At 42.1% G+C, this 16,350-nt stretch overlaps 1 protein-coding gene across 8 annotated transcripts in view; it reads right to left on the bottom strand.

The window, feature by feature from the left end:
• The window catches only part of sh3pxd2aa (SH3 and PX domains 2Aa), a 109,323-nt gene that overhangs the window by 32,478 nt on the left and 60,495 nt on the right, over positions 1–16,350 (bottom strand). For 6 of the 8 annotated variants that reach the window (XM_027281110.1, XM_019279240.2, XM_019279243.2 and 3 more), the window contains 2 exons: positions 10,196–10,240; positions 6,577–6,705 (listed from right to left, as the gene is read on the bottom strand). In XM_027281110.1, coding sequence (XP_027136911.1) covers positions 6,577–6,705; positions 10,196–10,240 — 174 coding nt within the window. The remainder of the gene's footprint in view (positions 1–6,576; positions 6,706–10,195; positions 10,241–16,350) is intronic. The other 2 variants (XM_019279241.2, XM_019279242.2) reach the window with 1 other exon arrangement.

The following is a 16,350-nucleotide window of genomic DNA, read 5'->3' as shown; positions in this document are numbered from 1 at the left end:
ATGTTTGTAACTGTGTTTGAAACCACCTTGTCAATGTCAAAGCCTGTGTACATTAAACAGGAGACAAATCAAGTCAACTACGTCTCCAAATGAACATCTGTGTAAGAGACATCCAATCATCTTAAAACTCTTGCCAATGGAGAGCTGAAGATAAATACCACCTTGTAGAACTTTAGAATAAATTATTCACCAATTAAAATACATATTATTTGGGGTTTTGGGTCTATTTTGGATGAATTAACCAACTTTAGTATAAGGTGATGGTTTGTTCCTGATAGACAGAGCACGCTGAAAGTGCTACAGTTCTGATTTGCAACTTTGGTTGACTTCTCCATAGCAACAACATGCTTGTGTACTCTACTCTAACAGTCATATGCTGTTTATAAATGATGGAAATTCAACCGTCACACGCAAAATCTGACAATCTGATACCAAGAAGCTTATTGCCCAACACGGAATATCAGAACAAACTCTGACACAAAAACACTGGCTTAACTGTCTAGCTCCTAGGATAAACACAGCTACTTCTACAACTACAGGTTTGTTTGGAAGATGGAAACAATCTGTCTTTGATCCATCAATGTGCATAAAAGATCGACTTTTTTATTTTATTTTTTTTTTTACCTTTACTTTATTCCGGAGCAATGTGCATTTCATTTTGCTGAGGTGCTTGATTGTCTGACAAAATTATTAAATAAATATTTGGAAACGAGCACCCCTTAACAATAGCACGGTCAAGTTATTCAAGGAACTCCCATGTCTCCTTCAGGGTTGAGAAATGTTAATGTTATCAAAATAACTTTTAAATGTCAACACACAATGGGAAATAAACTTCCACCCACTTCACTATTCTTTGAGAGGTTTGAATAGACTGAAACTTTTGTGCTGTGAAAACTACAAACTTTTTACATCTACCTTTCAAACATACAGGGGGTGTGCATTTAATATTCAAAAGATTGGACTTTTTAGATGGAGCACCACTTCAAGACACTTCAAAGTTCGTCTCAAAGTTAAAAATAGGATATATGAGGGGGCCACCCAACCCCTTCCGTGCTGTTTCTTCCTAGAAAGTCAGAGCCAATTTCAAGGTTCTGGTCTTTATTGACACTGTAAGATGGAGGCATTACATCCCAGTTTGAAGCTCATGTTACCTGGCTGAAGTTTTCATAAAACGCAGGGGACTTTTCTTAAAGTCTTTATGCTGCGGCCTATATGCACATCTCTTTGCAATGCTTATTGAAATGCTGTTTTTCACCTCAGCCCCTAAAGGCGGCTCCCTGGTCAGCTCGAAGTAGTCTCCTCTAGGACTCAGATATCCCTAGATTGTCAGAGCTCAACTCTGAGAATGAAGTGACTGAAGCAGTTTAGCAACTTTTTTACTGCCTGAGGGTGATGCTAGCTAACACGGCTAAGCTAGGGTGTTGTAAGAATGATACTAGACCATCTCTTGGCTCAAGACATACCACCCTGATTAATGCTGCCTGGCTGTTTTATAGCCTGAAGGCAATGCTTGCCTCTAGCCTCCCATGTGAACTCTGTCCAAAACAGCACTCTCTGATCCAGAACATGCTTTAAGCTAGCCCTCAGTACACCTTGATTAAAGACACCAGCTACAATTGACAGCCTAAGGCGAAGTGGTATGTCAAGTTATCTTCTATGCAAAAGCTTTAAAGCTCCATCCAGAAAAAGGCTTTAAAAAAGGAAATACTGCATCATTTCACATTTTGACATTTGGGCCATTTGTGTGATCCACTTGATACTTAAAATATAATTCATTTTTCAGTTTAAAGAGTGATTGAGCTTTATTTTAGGTTCCATCAAACAAAGATGATGAGTGTGATTTAGCTCTTCAGGCAACATTATTGAATTGCCTATTGTATCTTTCTTGTATTCTTAATGGGGCTATTGGTGTAGTTCTAAAAAAAGGTTAGTTGATTTATGAATTAGTGTTACCTTTTTCCATTTTAAATTGAATATGTTGGTTTTTAGTTTAGGCTGTTGTCTTGTGAAGGGAAATGTTAATGAATGATCATGTTCCGGACCATACTAATGAACTACTTTGCCCTGAATATCAAAACCAGGTTCCTGTGTAAGCTTTTGGACTACAGGTACACAGCGGGCAGAGTCAAGAGCAAATGTGGATAGGTAGTCCTATATACATATGGGAATTGAAAGTTGAACTAATTGATGCTTTAATTCAGAGGAATTTCTTGACCTTTGAGCCACAACAGCACACAAGTGCTTCCATTACTTCGTAGCCTGAAGGTAAGGCTTACTCTAGGCTAAGTAGAGCTTGTAGCGTAAATGACCAAAGCAATGTGATGTTCTGATACTACATTTTAGCTCAAGGCTTTCTCCTTATGAAAGTGATATGTTTTGGGAATAGTCTTGAGCCAGACCAATCAAAACACTGAGGACAAACCTTTGGAAAGGCATTCTGAGTTAGAGTGCTGCCAGCCTCACCAGATCTCCTGGGCACTGGGAAAGGTGTGGTGGGAAAATGTTGCCAAAACTCCTGGCATTGATTTTCACAAAAACACCATTGTGCTGACCACCTGCTGTCAAGCAGTGCCTCATAACTGTGAGATGTATTTAATGTTTCCATATAGACCAGAGTAATTTATGACATCCACAAAAACATTACTTATCTTTTTCCAAAAGCGGGGATTAGTATTATCTAGCAACACAACAGGGGGCCGTACTCTATGTGAGGTGTAGAGAGAGGTAAGCAAATCTTTTTAATCTTTTTAAATCAACTGTGACAAAACGCCCCAGAAACTTGGCAGCTAGGAGGGCCAAGATATTTGGGCAAATGGTTTCTCCGGCTGGCGTTGTGGCTTGGGCAGTACACTAACCCAAAGGATCCTGTTTGCAGTTTAACGTCAAGGTCCTCCTGGCAGATCCATTAGTCTCGGCTGATGAAACAGGAAAAAAAAAGGTATTTTTCCAGACATATATTCCCCCCTCTGTCACTGTGGCCACAGAGTGGAAGGTTAGTCGCTTAAAATTACAATTCATTGTCTGAGATGATACCAGAAAGTGGAGGGCTAACGCTCATGAGACCATGTGTTCTACACAACATGAAATATTAATTTGTGTTTTAATTAGGTAGTAGACAGAAGAGAGCTAACAGAAAATGAAGTGAGAATGTGAGAGACTACATGCACCAGAGGTCCCCTGCCAGGCTGGAACAGAGACCATTGCAGTACAAGACAACACAACTCGCCAAAGCTACCAGATTTTTTTCAAGGTTGTGCACACACACTTCTTAAGTGGGTATCAACATTTTTTTTTTAATCACATTTTCTTTGCTTGTCTGCTTCTCACTTGTTGAATACAAAAGTTCAAACAGACATCTGCAGCATGTGGCCTTAGTTAATTATGATACAATTGAGAGAATGAGAATGCCACAACCACTGCTAAAAGCAAATAAGTAAGTAGGACAGACAATTCATTTCAAACCTTAAGATCTTTATTTGTGCCTATGTATATATATATATACTATGTATATTTTGCCAGTAGAATCATGTTTGCAGAATATTCAATCTTTCTTTCATTAGAATACATCTATTGTCCCAAATACTTCATCTCTGTCCATGGATAGATGTGACCTTGCACAATTGATTGAAATTCTTCCTCGACACTAAGGAGCTGTATAGCAAGATGTGCAGTAATGTTGGATCTATAGCATTTTTCTAGTGTTGTGTTTTGTTTATACACCTCCTGGAGCTCCGGTTAATACTGTGATAGATAATGCGTTGAACATAAATGTCTCATAACTCACAACATCTGCGGAGACCCAGGTCACGGTGTCTTTCTCGAGCAAAAACAAACGTTTACTTCCATTGCAGATTAGTAAGGCCTGGTAGTTGAGGTCTTGAGCCTCAACAAACTTGTAACTGAAAAGAGACTTGATCTGTAGCTAGACCTGATCTAAATACATCTATTCATTTAACCGAACTTGTAGACAAACCTCTACCTGGCAAGTAGTCATATTTTTAGAGATGACACTGTCCTTCTGTTGGTCTGTCAACCACTTTGGTCAAGACAGAAATATCTCAAACACAGGGCAGTCTAGATTTCATCAGATAAACTGTCAATCACAGAAAAGAAAGAGAAATATGCCTTCCAAAACTTGCATCTGATTGTACTGCTCCATGTGCTCCTCTGCTATCCCAAGAGGAATTCTCGTCAAGTACTATCTGACACAGGTCTGTGGCTTTTAAAACACACTGACCTTTCCTCTCTGTCTTCTTCTCATTCCCGCCTCCTCTTAGGCCAACACACCATATAATTTAACCGGTCACATATGCAGATTTATTTTCTCCAGCTGGGACATTCCTCTCACCAGACGCTCTACGTTTCCCATGTCCGAGGAAAAACCAGAGGGAGAAAACCAGGACAGTGGCCCAGACAAGGCCTCTACTCCCTCTCTAAGGGACAATTCTGGACTGGTCCAACTGACCCCCACCCCTTCCTCCACCCCCACCCACGCTCCCTCTGCGCTTCATAAATCTCACTTTACTAGATAGCAAAAGCGAGGATACGAAAGACACACACAGAGACGTAACCACCCATGCAAACTCATCCACATACACAGTAATCCCGCGTCTTACACACAGCTTATGATTTAACCAGCTTTCACAATGACAATGGGTCCTCTTGACACAGCACAGTCAGACAGCTGTGTCTAGACTTGCAAAGGCAGTAACTTCTCACAGGGGCAAAACAACAACATCCGACTCTGGAGTTGAACCCATAATTATATCAGGTCAAGCCTGCAGAGACTTAAAAACTGGTTGAAATATTCTGTGCTGGAATAAGGACCAGCATATTAATGCATGATACCATCTGTGTTCAATATGTGGAGGGGGGAAAAAAATCAGCTTTTGAAGAGAGAAGCAGGTAAAATATGGATTTCAGCCTTCGCTTTGTAGAGACCAGGAAGCTACAGTAAAACCTTGAAAGTGGGGAAGGGGGTTGTGGGATACTATATGAGCTCTCAGATGTGTTTGTCTTGGCATAGCCTCCGAGTGATGTCATCATCATCATCATCATGGCTGTTGCTCCACTTCTTTGGCCCAGTAAATGACGACAGCACACACATCCAGCTCTTGGACAAGAGAGTTCCTCAGAGTTCAGAAGTTTCTCATAATGCTGTAAGTGCTTCAATCAACGTGAATGCAGAATGGAGCTTTTGCATTTGTCTGGTGAGCAGATGCTGCCAGGCCAGATATTTAGAAATGGGATTACCAAAGAAAATTACTGTGTGGCCAAAGCGCACTTAATCCCCCCCAAACCATTATTCAAACAAAACATTAAATGATGCATGGACCGGACTCCAAAGAGTTCCTGGTAATTAAAGTTACACAAGAAACCCCCCCTCCGAACTGAAGAGTTAACGGGAACACTTGACATTTCCAAACCTCACAAACACAAGGAAATGAAGACATCCGCGTTCCTTGAAGTCAATCTCGAGAAATCATCGACTTCCTTGGGTACGAGTTTGACCGAAAGCCACATCACAAAAGAACTCATTTCTCACGCATCTTCTTCCCTTCTGTCAAAACTTAATTTAACAATTACCTCATTTGTGCTGACAAAGGACAAACGCGGCAAATGCTTTGCGAATCATACACAGAGGCAACAAAATGACAAGCTGGCTCGATGCTAAAACTGACTCATTAAGGCGCATAATTGTTCAAAGATGTGCAAGCGAGATATCTCAAAGAGAATGAATTCACACATGTAATGAGGGTATAGATAAGAGCCTAGAGAGAGAGTACGACGGGCTTCTTTGGGGCCGAGTTGTGCAAGCTGCTGGCTGTCAGTGGCTGCTCACATGGAAAATGAGATCCAGCTCTGTGACTGCTAAACAGAATTTCCACACGGGGAGAGGCAAGGTGAAAAGTGAAGTGCTGCACCTCTCACTGATGTGTTCAGCTGATCGGCGTTGTTAGTCAAATACCGTCGCCGTAATTGGCTGTATACATCCTGGATGTTACTTTATCCACACTAATGTTGACACGAGACCTTTTTACAGGCTGATTCCGAAACAGAGAGTAACCAATCAATTTGCAATTTTACTAAGTGGAACAAGTACTTCTGAATTTACTTGACATTCTTGTTGCAAAAGGCAAGAGACTGGCCTCCAGCCACAACAGTGACTGCTGCCAGCCAAACAGTACCTCCAGGTGGTGCCAAGCCCCAATTACTGTAGGAGATCAGGAGATTGGAAGACTGAGGGAGAGCAAGGAGGGAGGCTGGATTTGGGGGACTCTTGTGGACAAAGGAGGTAGGGAAGGAGGTAGTAAATTCAAGAGAAGGGAGACGGAGAGGTGCTGAGTGAGCATACTTCTCTGTGTATGTTTATGCTGCTAATGTGTACTCGTGGAGAGGGAGACACAAACAGGAAGAAACAAACCAAATGTTGCACAGCGCTAAGAACATGTCAGTTTTCACAAAGATTTTCCACATGTTAAAACTAATGTTCTGCTGTGGATCTACATGTGTGAAAGGCTGTCAGAGTTCAACAAAAACATGCTTGGCACATGAAGGAAAGAAGTATCCACTCACCGCTTTCGCTCTTCTCGATCACATCTACCGTCTCGCCAGCTTTGAGGCTGATCTCAGAGTTCTCCTGCCTCTCGTAGTTGGCCACGGCCACGTACTGCTCCAGCACCATGGGCTCCGAGCTGTCAATCCCTGAGGGGAAGAAACAGGCTGTCAGCCACCTGCCCGCTGTGGCGCCCCGCGAACGACCGCCGCCGCAACCGACTACACCGCTGCCGCTGTGCACCGCCATCGGCCAACCCCTGCTCCCCACCGCCCTGACCAATCAGAACGCAAGCACACGACTTGGCAGCATAGTCCCAAACGTCTGGCCATATAGCTCAGTCGACCCCCTGCCCACAATGAAGGACTGAGGAGCATCGGAGGGAATCAAAACAAAATGAGGGAATGGGATGTTTGGAGGGGCTGCATCTCACGCCTAACGTGGATCCATGACCTGAACCAAAACTTTAAGATGCAACAAAAAAAAAAAAGAAGAAAGAAAAGAAAGAGAAAAAGAAAAAGGAGAAACAGAGGAGCTACTAGTGGGGAAGACTGGAGAGCGAATGAGTGGAAGAATGGTGAAGTTTCCCTGTGGAAAATCAACAGTGCGGTTGAGAGGAAAGGCCTCCCCTCCACTGCCTTTGGGAGCCAGCCGTTGGACAGCGAGTCAGGAGGGGGGGTGAACACACCAATCATGGTAGTCGGCACTGCTGGCCTTAAATAGAAACATATGAGTGGAGTACAGAGAAAGAGCAAGAGAGAGAGAGAGCAACAGGGAAGGAGGCTGGGTCCATGTTTATGTGAAACAAAAGAAGAAAGCATTTCAGTCGGGGTTAGGCCACTGTGTTTTCTCTTTCTCCTTCTCTGTGATGTTTAACCTTTTCAGTGCCAGCGGTGACTTCATTTACTGGCCTCACGTGGTGCTGATCTGATCTGAGCTGCTTATTTGGCCACAATGAGATGATACACACAGATTCAGAGCGACTTTTCAGCAGATTACGCTTCACAACCTGTTGAGTTTTGTTGTTTCTGTGTCTCCACGAACATGGACGCAACACATGAACGCCACGAGGCCAGAAAGTGATTTATTTCCAACTAATAGCATATATTCATATCTGTCCTACAGTTTGTTCAGAAACTGAATCCGCTCCATGACTCCTCAGATGACTCACACGATGTGGCCATGAGCCGATCATAACAAATCATCGGATGAATGCAACCCACTCACCAAACGGATATGTTAATAATGATTCACTGATGGCGTTCGTAAACATCTCATGACGCTTTTGAAAATATAATAACATCATAAATATTAGTACATGACAGCTGCAGTTAAGGCTGAGTTAAGAATTAGTTAGGGTTAGGGACAACACCAGTAATGTTAACCAGCAACTTCACCTCCTTTTAGCGTGAACAGAAGTTCTAAAGATTTAACATTTACTTGTTTATATCGGCCAGCAAGAGCTCGTGTTTCACTCACATGACCTGAAGCATCTTCCTTGCTAGCTGAAATTGAAAGCAGTAACGGTGACTTCAATTTGAAGTTGCCTCATAGTTGTGGGACATCACGTATGTCATGCTGATCTGGTCTGATCTTTAACCACATCATGAACCTGAATCCAGCACTGGACCAAAATCTTTCCATCTAGCTAGCACTAATTCTGAGTCTGAGTCAGGATGTGAACTCTGGTCTTAGGTGTCAGACAAGAATACATTTAGCTGCATTGGCACTAAACCTACACTACACTGTGTTTAGTGTAATTCCTGGGATGGTTGGGCTGAATTTTTAAATCTCCTTTGGATATCAAACTCCATGTTCTCAACAGGGGAGCTCATGCACCTGCATCTGTGCTGCAATATACTGTTAATTCATGTCATCACTCTGACTGCATGGCTGGAAAAACAACTGCCATTTCTTTATGACACAATCAGTCACTTCCAAAGCACAGGTGACCTGCAGTGCTTTCGCTCTGGATCTTTATTTGCAGCAACAGGTTTGGCAGAAAGCTTCCTGCGAGTTGTTTTTGTCGAAACTAACGTCTGATCACATGTGCAGAGAAAACGCAGCAGACAGTTCCTGCTGAGTTGGCTTGCTAGGCACCTAGCTACCTGCTGACCCCTATCAGACATAAACAGACACATTTTGGAAAGAAGAAGAAGAAGAAGAAGAAGACGCCAAGTGTCAAACATAAAGGGAAAAGGAACGTCACCGCCAGCGATGACACCGCACAGAAATCAGTCTGTGATGAGCAAAAATACGAGCGCTGGCTAATTACTGCAGCTGAGAAGAAAACTGTCACACTCTGTCAGCAAATCTCTTCATCTTCCCTCTTACGACTGCATCTGAGACGCTGAATCCTCTGCTGTCAGCCTGTTTGTCATTTTCTAAATGGGATAAGACCATGAAGATGGATTGTACTGCGAGCACTGAGCTGTGCACGTTACCTTAAAGGCTGAAGAGAAGTGCTGTGTTTGTAGCATGCGTGTTAATACTACAGCTTCACGGTGGCCGTGTAATATTCTTATGAGAATGAAACAGGTTGCACTGCTGCTTAAAACACAATTAAGCATCTCTGCGAGTTGTTAGTCAAATAAACAGGCAGTGAACACCGGGGAATGCTCGTAACCTTACTTCCCCCACAGGATGAGGCCGGGCATTCATCTCTGTCTTTCTTTAGAGTTCTACCAGGAGGCAAAATAAAGAAAAAAAAAGGAACATATTGAGGAGAACGTAAGCGGCCTATGCACAGGGAGCCATCAAAGTCAGCCTGAGGTAATGTAGCAGCACAGATCCAGCTATTTAAAAGCTTTATGCTGTTGTAATGGGAACCACGCCTTGTTGAGAAACACCATGAATCAAAAAGACCTGTTATATTCTGCCTTCAGTATCCCAATACTGTGATTGCACAAGCTGTTGAAAGAGAAGTTGTTTTCTGTGGAACTCCTATACACTTTGCGTCCTCAAGAAATATGTTTGATTGAGTCTGCTCACAGCGCCATTTGTCTTGTTTGTTCTAACTCGCACTGACACGCTGATCGCTCTAATAGAAGGAAACAACGTGTATGTGTCTTTATCCAGAAATGTCTCAATTACAGTTAAATGTCTCATAGAAGAGCGACTGAAATGTTCACCAGATGGGCAAATCTGTGATTGTGTTTATATCTGCAGGATTTTCTGGGAAGTTTATTTGCAACAGAGACGACTTTCTATTTAATTTCTTCTCTTGACTCATCGCTCCTTCACCGTACAGCCCCAGAGTTGAATGAGGTCACGGGAAAGATCTACGGAAAAATGTAAAGAACCAGACTTTGACACCTCATTTTAGTCTAAGACACTTCGCCGCATGCAGACTTTAAGGTGCATGCTCCGGCCTCTCCTGGCACTGTGCCCGACCAGCTCTTTGGAGATGGATGGATGGATGGACAGACTGCAGAGAAAGAGAAGCTGAGTTTGAGCAGATGGGTGGAAGGAGAGGATGATGACAGCGTATGCAAAGCAGATGTCGAGAGAAAGCTGAAGTGTGAAAGGAAATAAAATAGGAATAAAAAAATAAAGGGGGGATGCAGCTGGCATGTCGCTCTCACACGAGCACAGTAGTGCATGCATATTCAACATGTTGACATAGACACACAAGGCTACCTGAGGCCTCTTTCCTCGGGCTGTCTGTAAAGCCGTACATCCATACTGGAGACGAAGAGAAGGAAAGAGAGAAGCAGAGAGAAAGAGATTATTCAGTTTGACAGCATGCAGATGCAACAGTATGGTAAAGCACACCTTTATCACACCTACTGAGCACTAAATATAAAGCAGCAGAGATAAATCCCTGACGGTTTAGCTCTAAGCCTGGAGTCTGGGTTCACTCATCTGGGAATGATGCGGAAAGTCTGTTTTTAAGCTCAGTGTTTGCTTCGTGCTGACGAGAACAAAGTGCATCTGAGGGCAGGAAACTGGCCAGTTTTTCGGTGTGGTACATTACAAAACACAGTGTCCAAGTTTAATCTTAACCAAAGCCTCCCTCCTTTAGACTGCAAGACATCCAGTCCACCTTTCCCATGTTTCCCCTTTTCCTCCATCCCCTCATATCTTTCCCCACTTCTTCTTCCATCCCTCTACATGGACCTCCTGGAATGTTTGAGATGGGCGTCAGCCGCTTCTAATAGTCATTCCTGACCACCCCTCCTTCTTCAAACAACATCCCAGCCCCCTACCCAGGAAATTAAACGCCATGCATCAGGGTAAGACAGGGACGGAGGAGCTGGTGACCACGATATGGATGAAGCAGCAGATGAAGCTACCTTGGCGTATGTCAAGGGAGCCACGATTTGAGATCCGTCAGAGCAACATTGTATTTTAGTGTCTGGCTGTCGTCTCGTCCTGGATGTGAGCCAGTGTGAGGGCTGCAGCACTGCTGGAGATACACAGCCACAGGATGGAGGCAGGGCTGGCTACTGAGAATAACAAGGAATGTCCTCAACACCACTACAAGAAATGTCCATCTACTTGTATTTGCTCTTAAAATCTTGTAAAAAATCTTCTATAAATAATGAAGGACTTCACTTTAACGGTATGCTTGAATGTCTGCAGATGAATATGAACTTTTGTACGAGTATGAACAAGCAAAATGGGAAGAATTCCTTCAAACACATTCAAACTGAATGCCTCAGGCCAAACATACCGTAACTCAATCATCTCACAGTACATATCTGAAAAACACTGAAGGCATTAAAGCTGCAGAGAGTAGCATTAAAATAAATTTTAAATAATATACTATCCCTTCCAGCCTCATCCCTCTTTAGAACCAGACATACAGTATGTACATTAACGCCCTAATCTATCAAGAAGGTCCAAACGATACACATTTAACATGGAGAGTTATTTTTATAACTTTCCAACTGTGGCTGAATAATGAACTTTGGAATATCAAAAGTATCGAAGTATTGAAAGTTTGTTTATGCTTGGTCAGATTCTTGGTTTGTGTATTATTTTATCAGATATATCTGATTTAAATAAGGACACTTTTTTAGAACTTTATATCTGTGAGTAATTAAATGAAGTGAAATGTTTTTACCTCTTGTTAAAAATGTTTGCACTGTTCGACCTTGTCATTTGAAATCATAATTTCAGTAAAACAGTTGTTCACAAAATAATGTTTTTACCTCTACATATGTTTTGAACTTGGTATAAGCAGCTATGTAACTAACCATTTTTACCTTAAAGGTCCAGTGTGCAAAACAGTGACGTGCGGTCCGGAGAGGCAGGGGAGGTAGAGCCTCAGCTGTCATCATGGAAAAAATAAAATATCTAACAAACAAATGAATGAAATGCTTATATTTATCGAATGGTTTGAACTATAAACTAATTTTCCATTTAACTTAAACCATTTTGATTGTTTTTTTTATTAAAAATGGCTGAATGAGCCTCACTTTGGATTGCGCAATCCCTCACAAACTGTGCTCTGCAATGCAATGAGAGCGTGTCACTGTCTCTCTGTATGTCACTAATCAAATGTTTCAAACACTTAATATATGCCCCCCTAACAATCCATAGTTTAGCTGATGTGTATAATATATGTGAGGCAGGCAGTTCTCTTGAGACGGAGAGACTTTTAAAACTGAAAGAAGACAAGGAAGACTTCTAGAAAAAACATTTCTGTCAACAACATTTTTGTCCAGAAGGATCGGCGCATGGACTTCATTTAAGAGAAAGGGTAAGACCATAATAATGTTTTTTTTTAATAAAATGTGCATCACGTGGGCTACAGTTTGTATGTGTAAAGAATGCTGATATAAGATATGAAACATAACACGTTAACTGCTGCCAATCAAATGGTGAATAATCTACTCTGTTGGGTTCATATATTTGTGAAACTGATTCTGATGGAGGCAGTGCCTCACCAGTCACATCACTGGTATAGAGTATCTGTTAAATTATTCATTAGCTTGTTTTCATTAGTGTATAATCACCTGAAAATAAGAATCATTATGTTTTTGTTGTTTCAAAATGAGCTCTGTAGACCTACAGTGAGAGTGGGTCCTCTTCCACGGAATCCGCCATCTACAGTAGCCCTGAACAGACAAACCAAACACTGATCTAAGATATGGACTTTTACTTTTGATGTGAATTTTGCAGTTTTTCCTACATGCTTGGAAGGAGAAGGTGAGATGTGAGAGAGTATACACTACACACTGGACCTTTAATCAAAGAAACACCTAAGTTGAATTTTTGTTTTTGTTATCGTGTTTTCATAAACGTACTAAGCTATGCAGGAAGATGACTGATCCCTCTGACTGTCCAATGTTGCTCTAACTGTCGGAAAAAACAGCTGTCAACGGGAGCCTGCTATTTATTTAGGTGTTTGAATGGCTGACAGACTCTAAGATGTGGGCAGTGATTCAGGGGTTTGGAAGCAGGCTAATTAAAAAAAGAAAAAGTACATTTATCCCTCAAAAACATCTTAGACGCATTACTTTTGTACAGTTATGGCCCACTTCAATGTACAAGTCTGTACTATGATCTTTATATTAATATAACAAACATTGTCAATAAAACTATAGATGAAGTCAAGCTGAGATAGTTGAGGCAAACAGACCTTGAAACGTCTTTTGTTTTCACTCAGATTGTGGGTTGATGGCCTTTAATGAGTATGTGCAGTTTTATAACTCTGGGATCTGTGAAAACATTCAAAACTCGTGGCAAATTTTCAAAAGTGAAAGTCATCAATCTGAAAATTGGGAGGTTACTGCAGTAATCAATTTATCTTTGGAAGAGATAGACTTTTTAGACTTCATGAGCAGCACGCTGTACCGCGTCCTGACGAGTGCTGCCCCTGCTGTGAGGCAGACAGCTCCTCGACGTTGACTCACGTGGGATAATAAAGACCAAATCCTCGCTAGCCACCAGAGCCTCAGGAGCTTTGCTGGATTGATGTTGTCCCCAGAGGGAGGGATACGGACTGGTCCCAGGTCAGCCGGGGTCAAACCCCAACTCACTAACGCCCTACCGTGATTATTACCCACCCGGCTGCGCTCAGTGCAGCGCTCAACATCTGATTGATATTAAGTCTCCTCTCAACTCTAGGTCCTCCATGCTAACCCAACCCCCTCCATACAAATACACACACACATACGGATGCTTAATTCCTTTCAGGTTTGGCTGATGACGCCACAAACTAGCAGAACCAGCAATGTTTTCTCTGTCCGCTTTCTGCTGTGGATAATTTTCCTAGAATTCTGACCCCAAACGTCTACATTACCCCACAATTGAGGGCCTGGAGATGGTGAAAAATGGCATCTCTGAGGTCCTTCTTTCTGCGTTTGGATTGAAGGGGCTTATTAGCCATCTGTCTTGTTTTTCTATCGTCTTAGTAAATTGTGTTTTGAAAGAAAAGTTCCTGTCACCGCACATCCCCCTCCTTCTGACAAACCCCAGTCCATCAACAAGCAAAGAAATGTAGCCTCAGGACTATGAGAAATGAAGTGTGTGTTGAGACTGTTCAACATAATTAAGTATCTCTATGTTTTTTTTCTTCAGCTTTGGAGATCAAAAAATCTAGTTAATGCCGAAACCTTAAAGATAAAGTTAATAATGCTGATGATAATCTTTTTTTGTTCCCTTGAATTCATGTTTGTAGTTTTAATATAAATCATGCTGTCAGTTAATTTCCTTCCATCTTTCTCTCTTGTGTTTGGCAGTTTTTTATCTATATATATTGAAAAGCTACAGCTACAGCCACTGTCAGCATGCTAACAATGACATTGCAATAGTAGGTCATCATTTTAAGACATTAAGACTAGAAAGATAAAGATAAAGTAGCAGATATATCAGTATCAGTATTATATTGGGTGATACGTAGCAAGCAAATGAAGTACTGAAATACCAAACTAGGTTTAAGGTAAAGTTTGTCCACAACTGACTGTTGATTTATCAGCTATCAGTTATATGTCAATACTTAAAAATACTGTTATCTGATTTTAAAATATCTACATCAGTATCTGCCTCACACATCCAGTATTATTTGGGCTATGATCTTTACCATGTTCACCATCTTACGTCAGTGTGTTAGCATGCTCATCACAATAAAACAGAGCAGCATGAAAATGGAAAGTTACAGAACAACATCAAAGTCATTCATCCTTGAATGTCCATGTAAAGATATTCCTTGACCAGAGTGGTGCACCGTCAGAGAGACAGTCCAGCGACTCTGCCGTTCCTCGAGCTACCATTGCTAGCATGGCAAGAATTTCCCTCACTGACATATACTGGACTCCATAACTTTCAAAACATCAGTAAGAAAGAAGGGAGAAAATCTGTGGATGTGGTGGGGGAGCTATGGGACACTGTAACAACATCAGGGGGGTGTGTCTTTAAAGAATGTGACGGATAGAGAGAATGAAAAGCAACACTGATGGAGAGGTGAGAGGTGAAGATAGATAAACACTGTAAGAAAAAATAAGCAGTGCAACCTTCAAAACACAGTCTTTTCATCTGTTACAGACATTGTGAACCTACTATGCGCCTCAACCCTAAAGCCTGCTCTAGGAAAACAAAAAGATTCAACTTGTGAATAGGTAAACAGTCATTTATAAGAAGCCTGCACTGGCACTCCCTGTGTATCCATCACAACCACAAAGCAAGACACACAGCCGCGATCTTAAGTGAAAAACCTCCGTCACCTGACACCGAAACAAAGGAGACCAATAACAAATTACAGCTAACCAATATTGATTTGACACCAGCGACAAAGAGTGACACCAACGCTAACAATGTCAAACCACAGGCAGAAGATAACTAGTATTGATACAATGTTTAGCAAGAAGAGGAGAAACAATTCATTCCCCGACTGTGACACGAACGTTTAGCAGTGACAAATGACACTCGTGCACACACACGGGGTGGTGGTGAGGGCAGGCTGATGGTTGATGGTTGGCCCTCTGACACAGTGCTACCAAAATACAGACGTTAGCGATGACAAACTGTTCCCAATCCAGGCTGGGACGAGTGACGTGGTGTGGGTGCTCGCCCATCACGGGCCACATCTGTTCCACAGCCAGGACTGTCACTTCTGTCCAAACTGTCTCCTTCCTGTTCTCTCGCTCTCCACTTCACTCATTACTCTGACTCACCTCACTCATTAGCTTTCGGCTGGACTGAAGCAGAATGGGCCAGCGCTAACGCAAAGGACTGTACCTGACTGACTGACTGAGGGATGACTTTACAGCATAGGCTGGTCAAGCGTTGGTGTGTCCCCATTGGACACTGCTATTTGAAAATTCTGATTCTAGTTCCCTAATTCCTAAGTACAGGTGAAGCTCTCGAATGCCTACCAAACACTACAAGTGTGACGCCTACTCAAATCTATCTTCCATGTTTACGCCTGTGCAGCTAGTTTTGCCTGATGGTGCTAGAGAGAGCACACCTACTGGTCGTTGACACTGTTCACATGGTTAAACATAACTATTTGCATGAGCTGAGACTAGAAACCTCAGATAATATTAAAAATGTTGCATTTTATAGGAACGTCAAGGCGAGAACAAGACTTAAGACAGCTCAGAGAGTGTTACCATCATAACCAGTTTTATGACCACCTTACACCAATTGATCAAGATGGTGGGAGCGCACCACAACTGTAGCAAAACTTTCAGGATTTCATACCAAAATTGCAAGAGTGAAATCATTTGAAAAGTCGGCTAGTGTATGGTCAGCGTTAGGCTAACACTGTGGGACTCATCACTCAATTAGACTTCCAGTTAAACTAAAAAATCAGCAAAGATGTTGATCATCGGCTGACTGCTCAA

The sequence above is a fragment of the Larimichthys crocea genome, chromosome I, assembly GCF_000972845.2.
Source record: "Larimichthys crocea isolate SSNF chromosome I, L_crocea_2.0, whole genome shotgun sequence".
In the NCBI taxonomy this organism is placed as follows: domain Eukaryota; kingdom Metazoa; phylum Chordata; class Actinopteri; family Sciaenidae; genus Larimichthys; species Larimichthys crocea.
The sequence above is the reverse complement of the archived record's forward strand: the minus strand, read 5'-3'. Positions and strand labels throughout refer to the sequence as shown.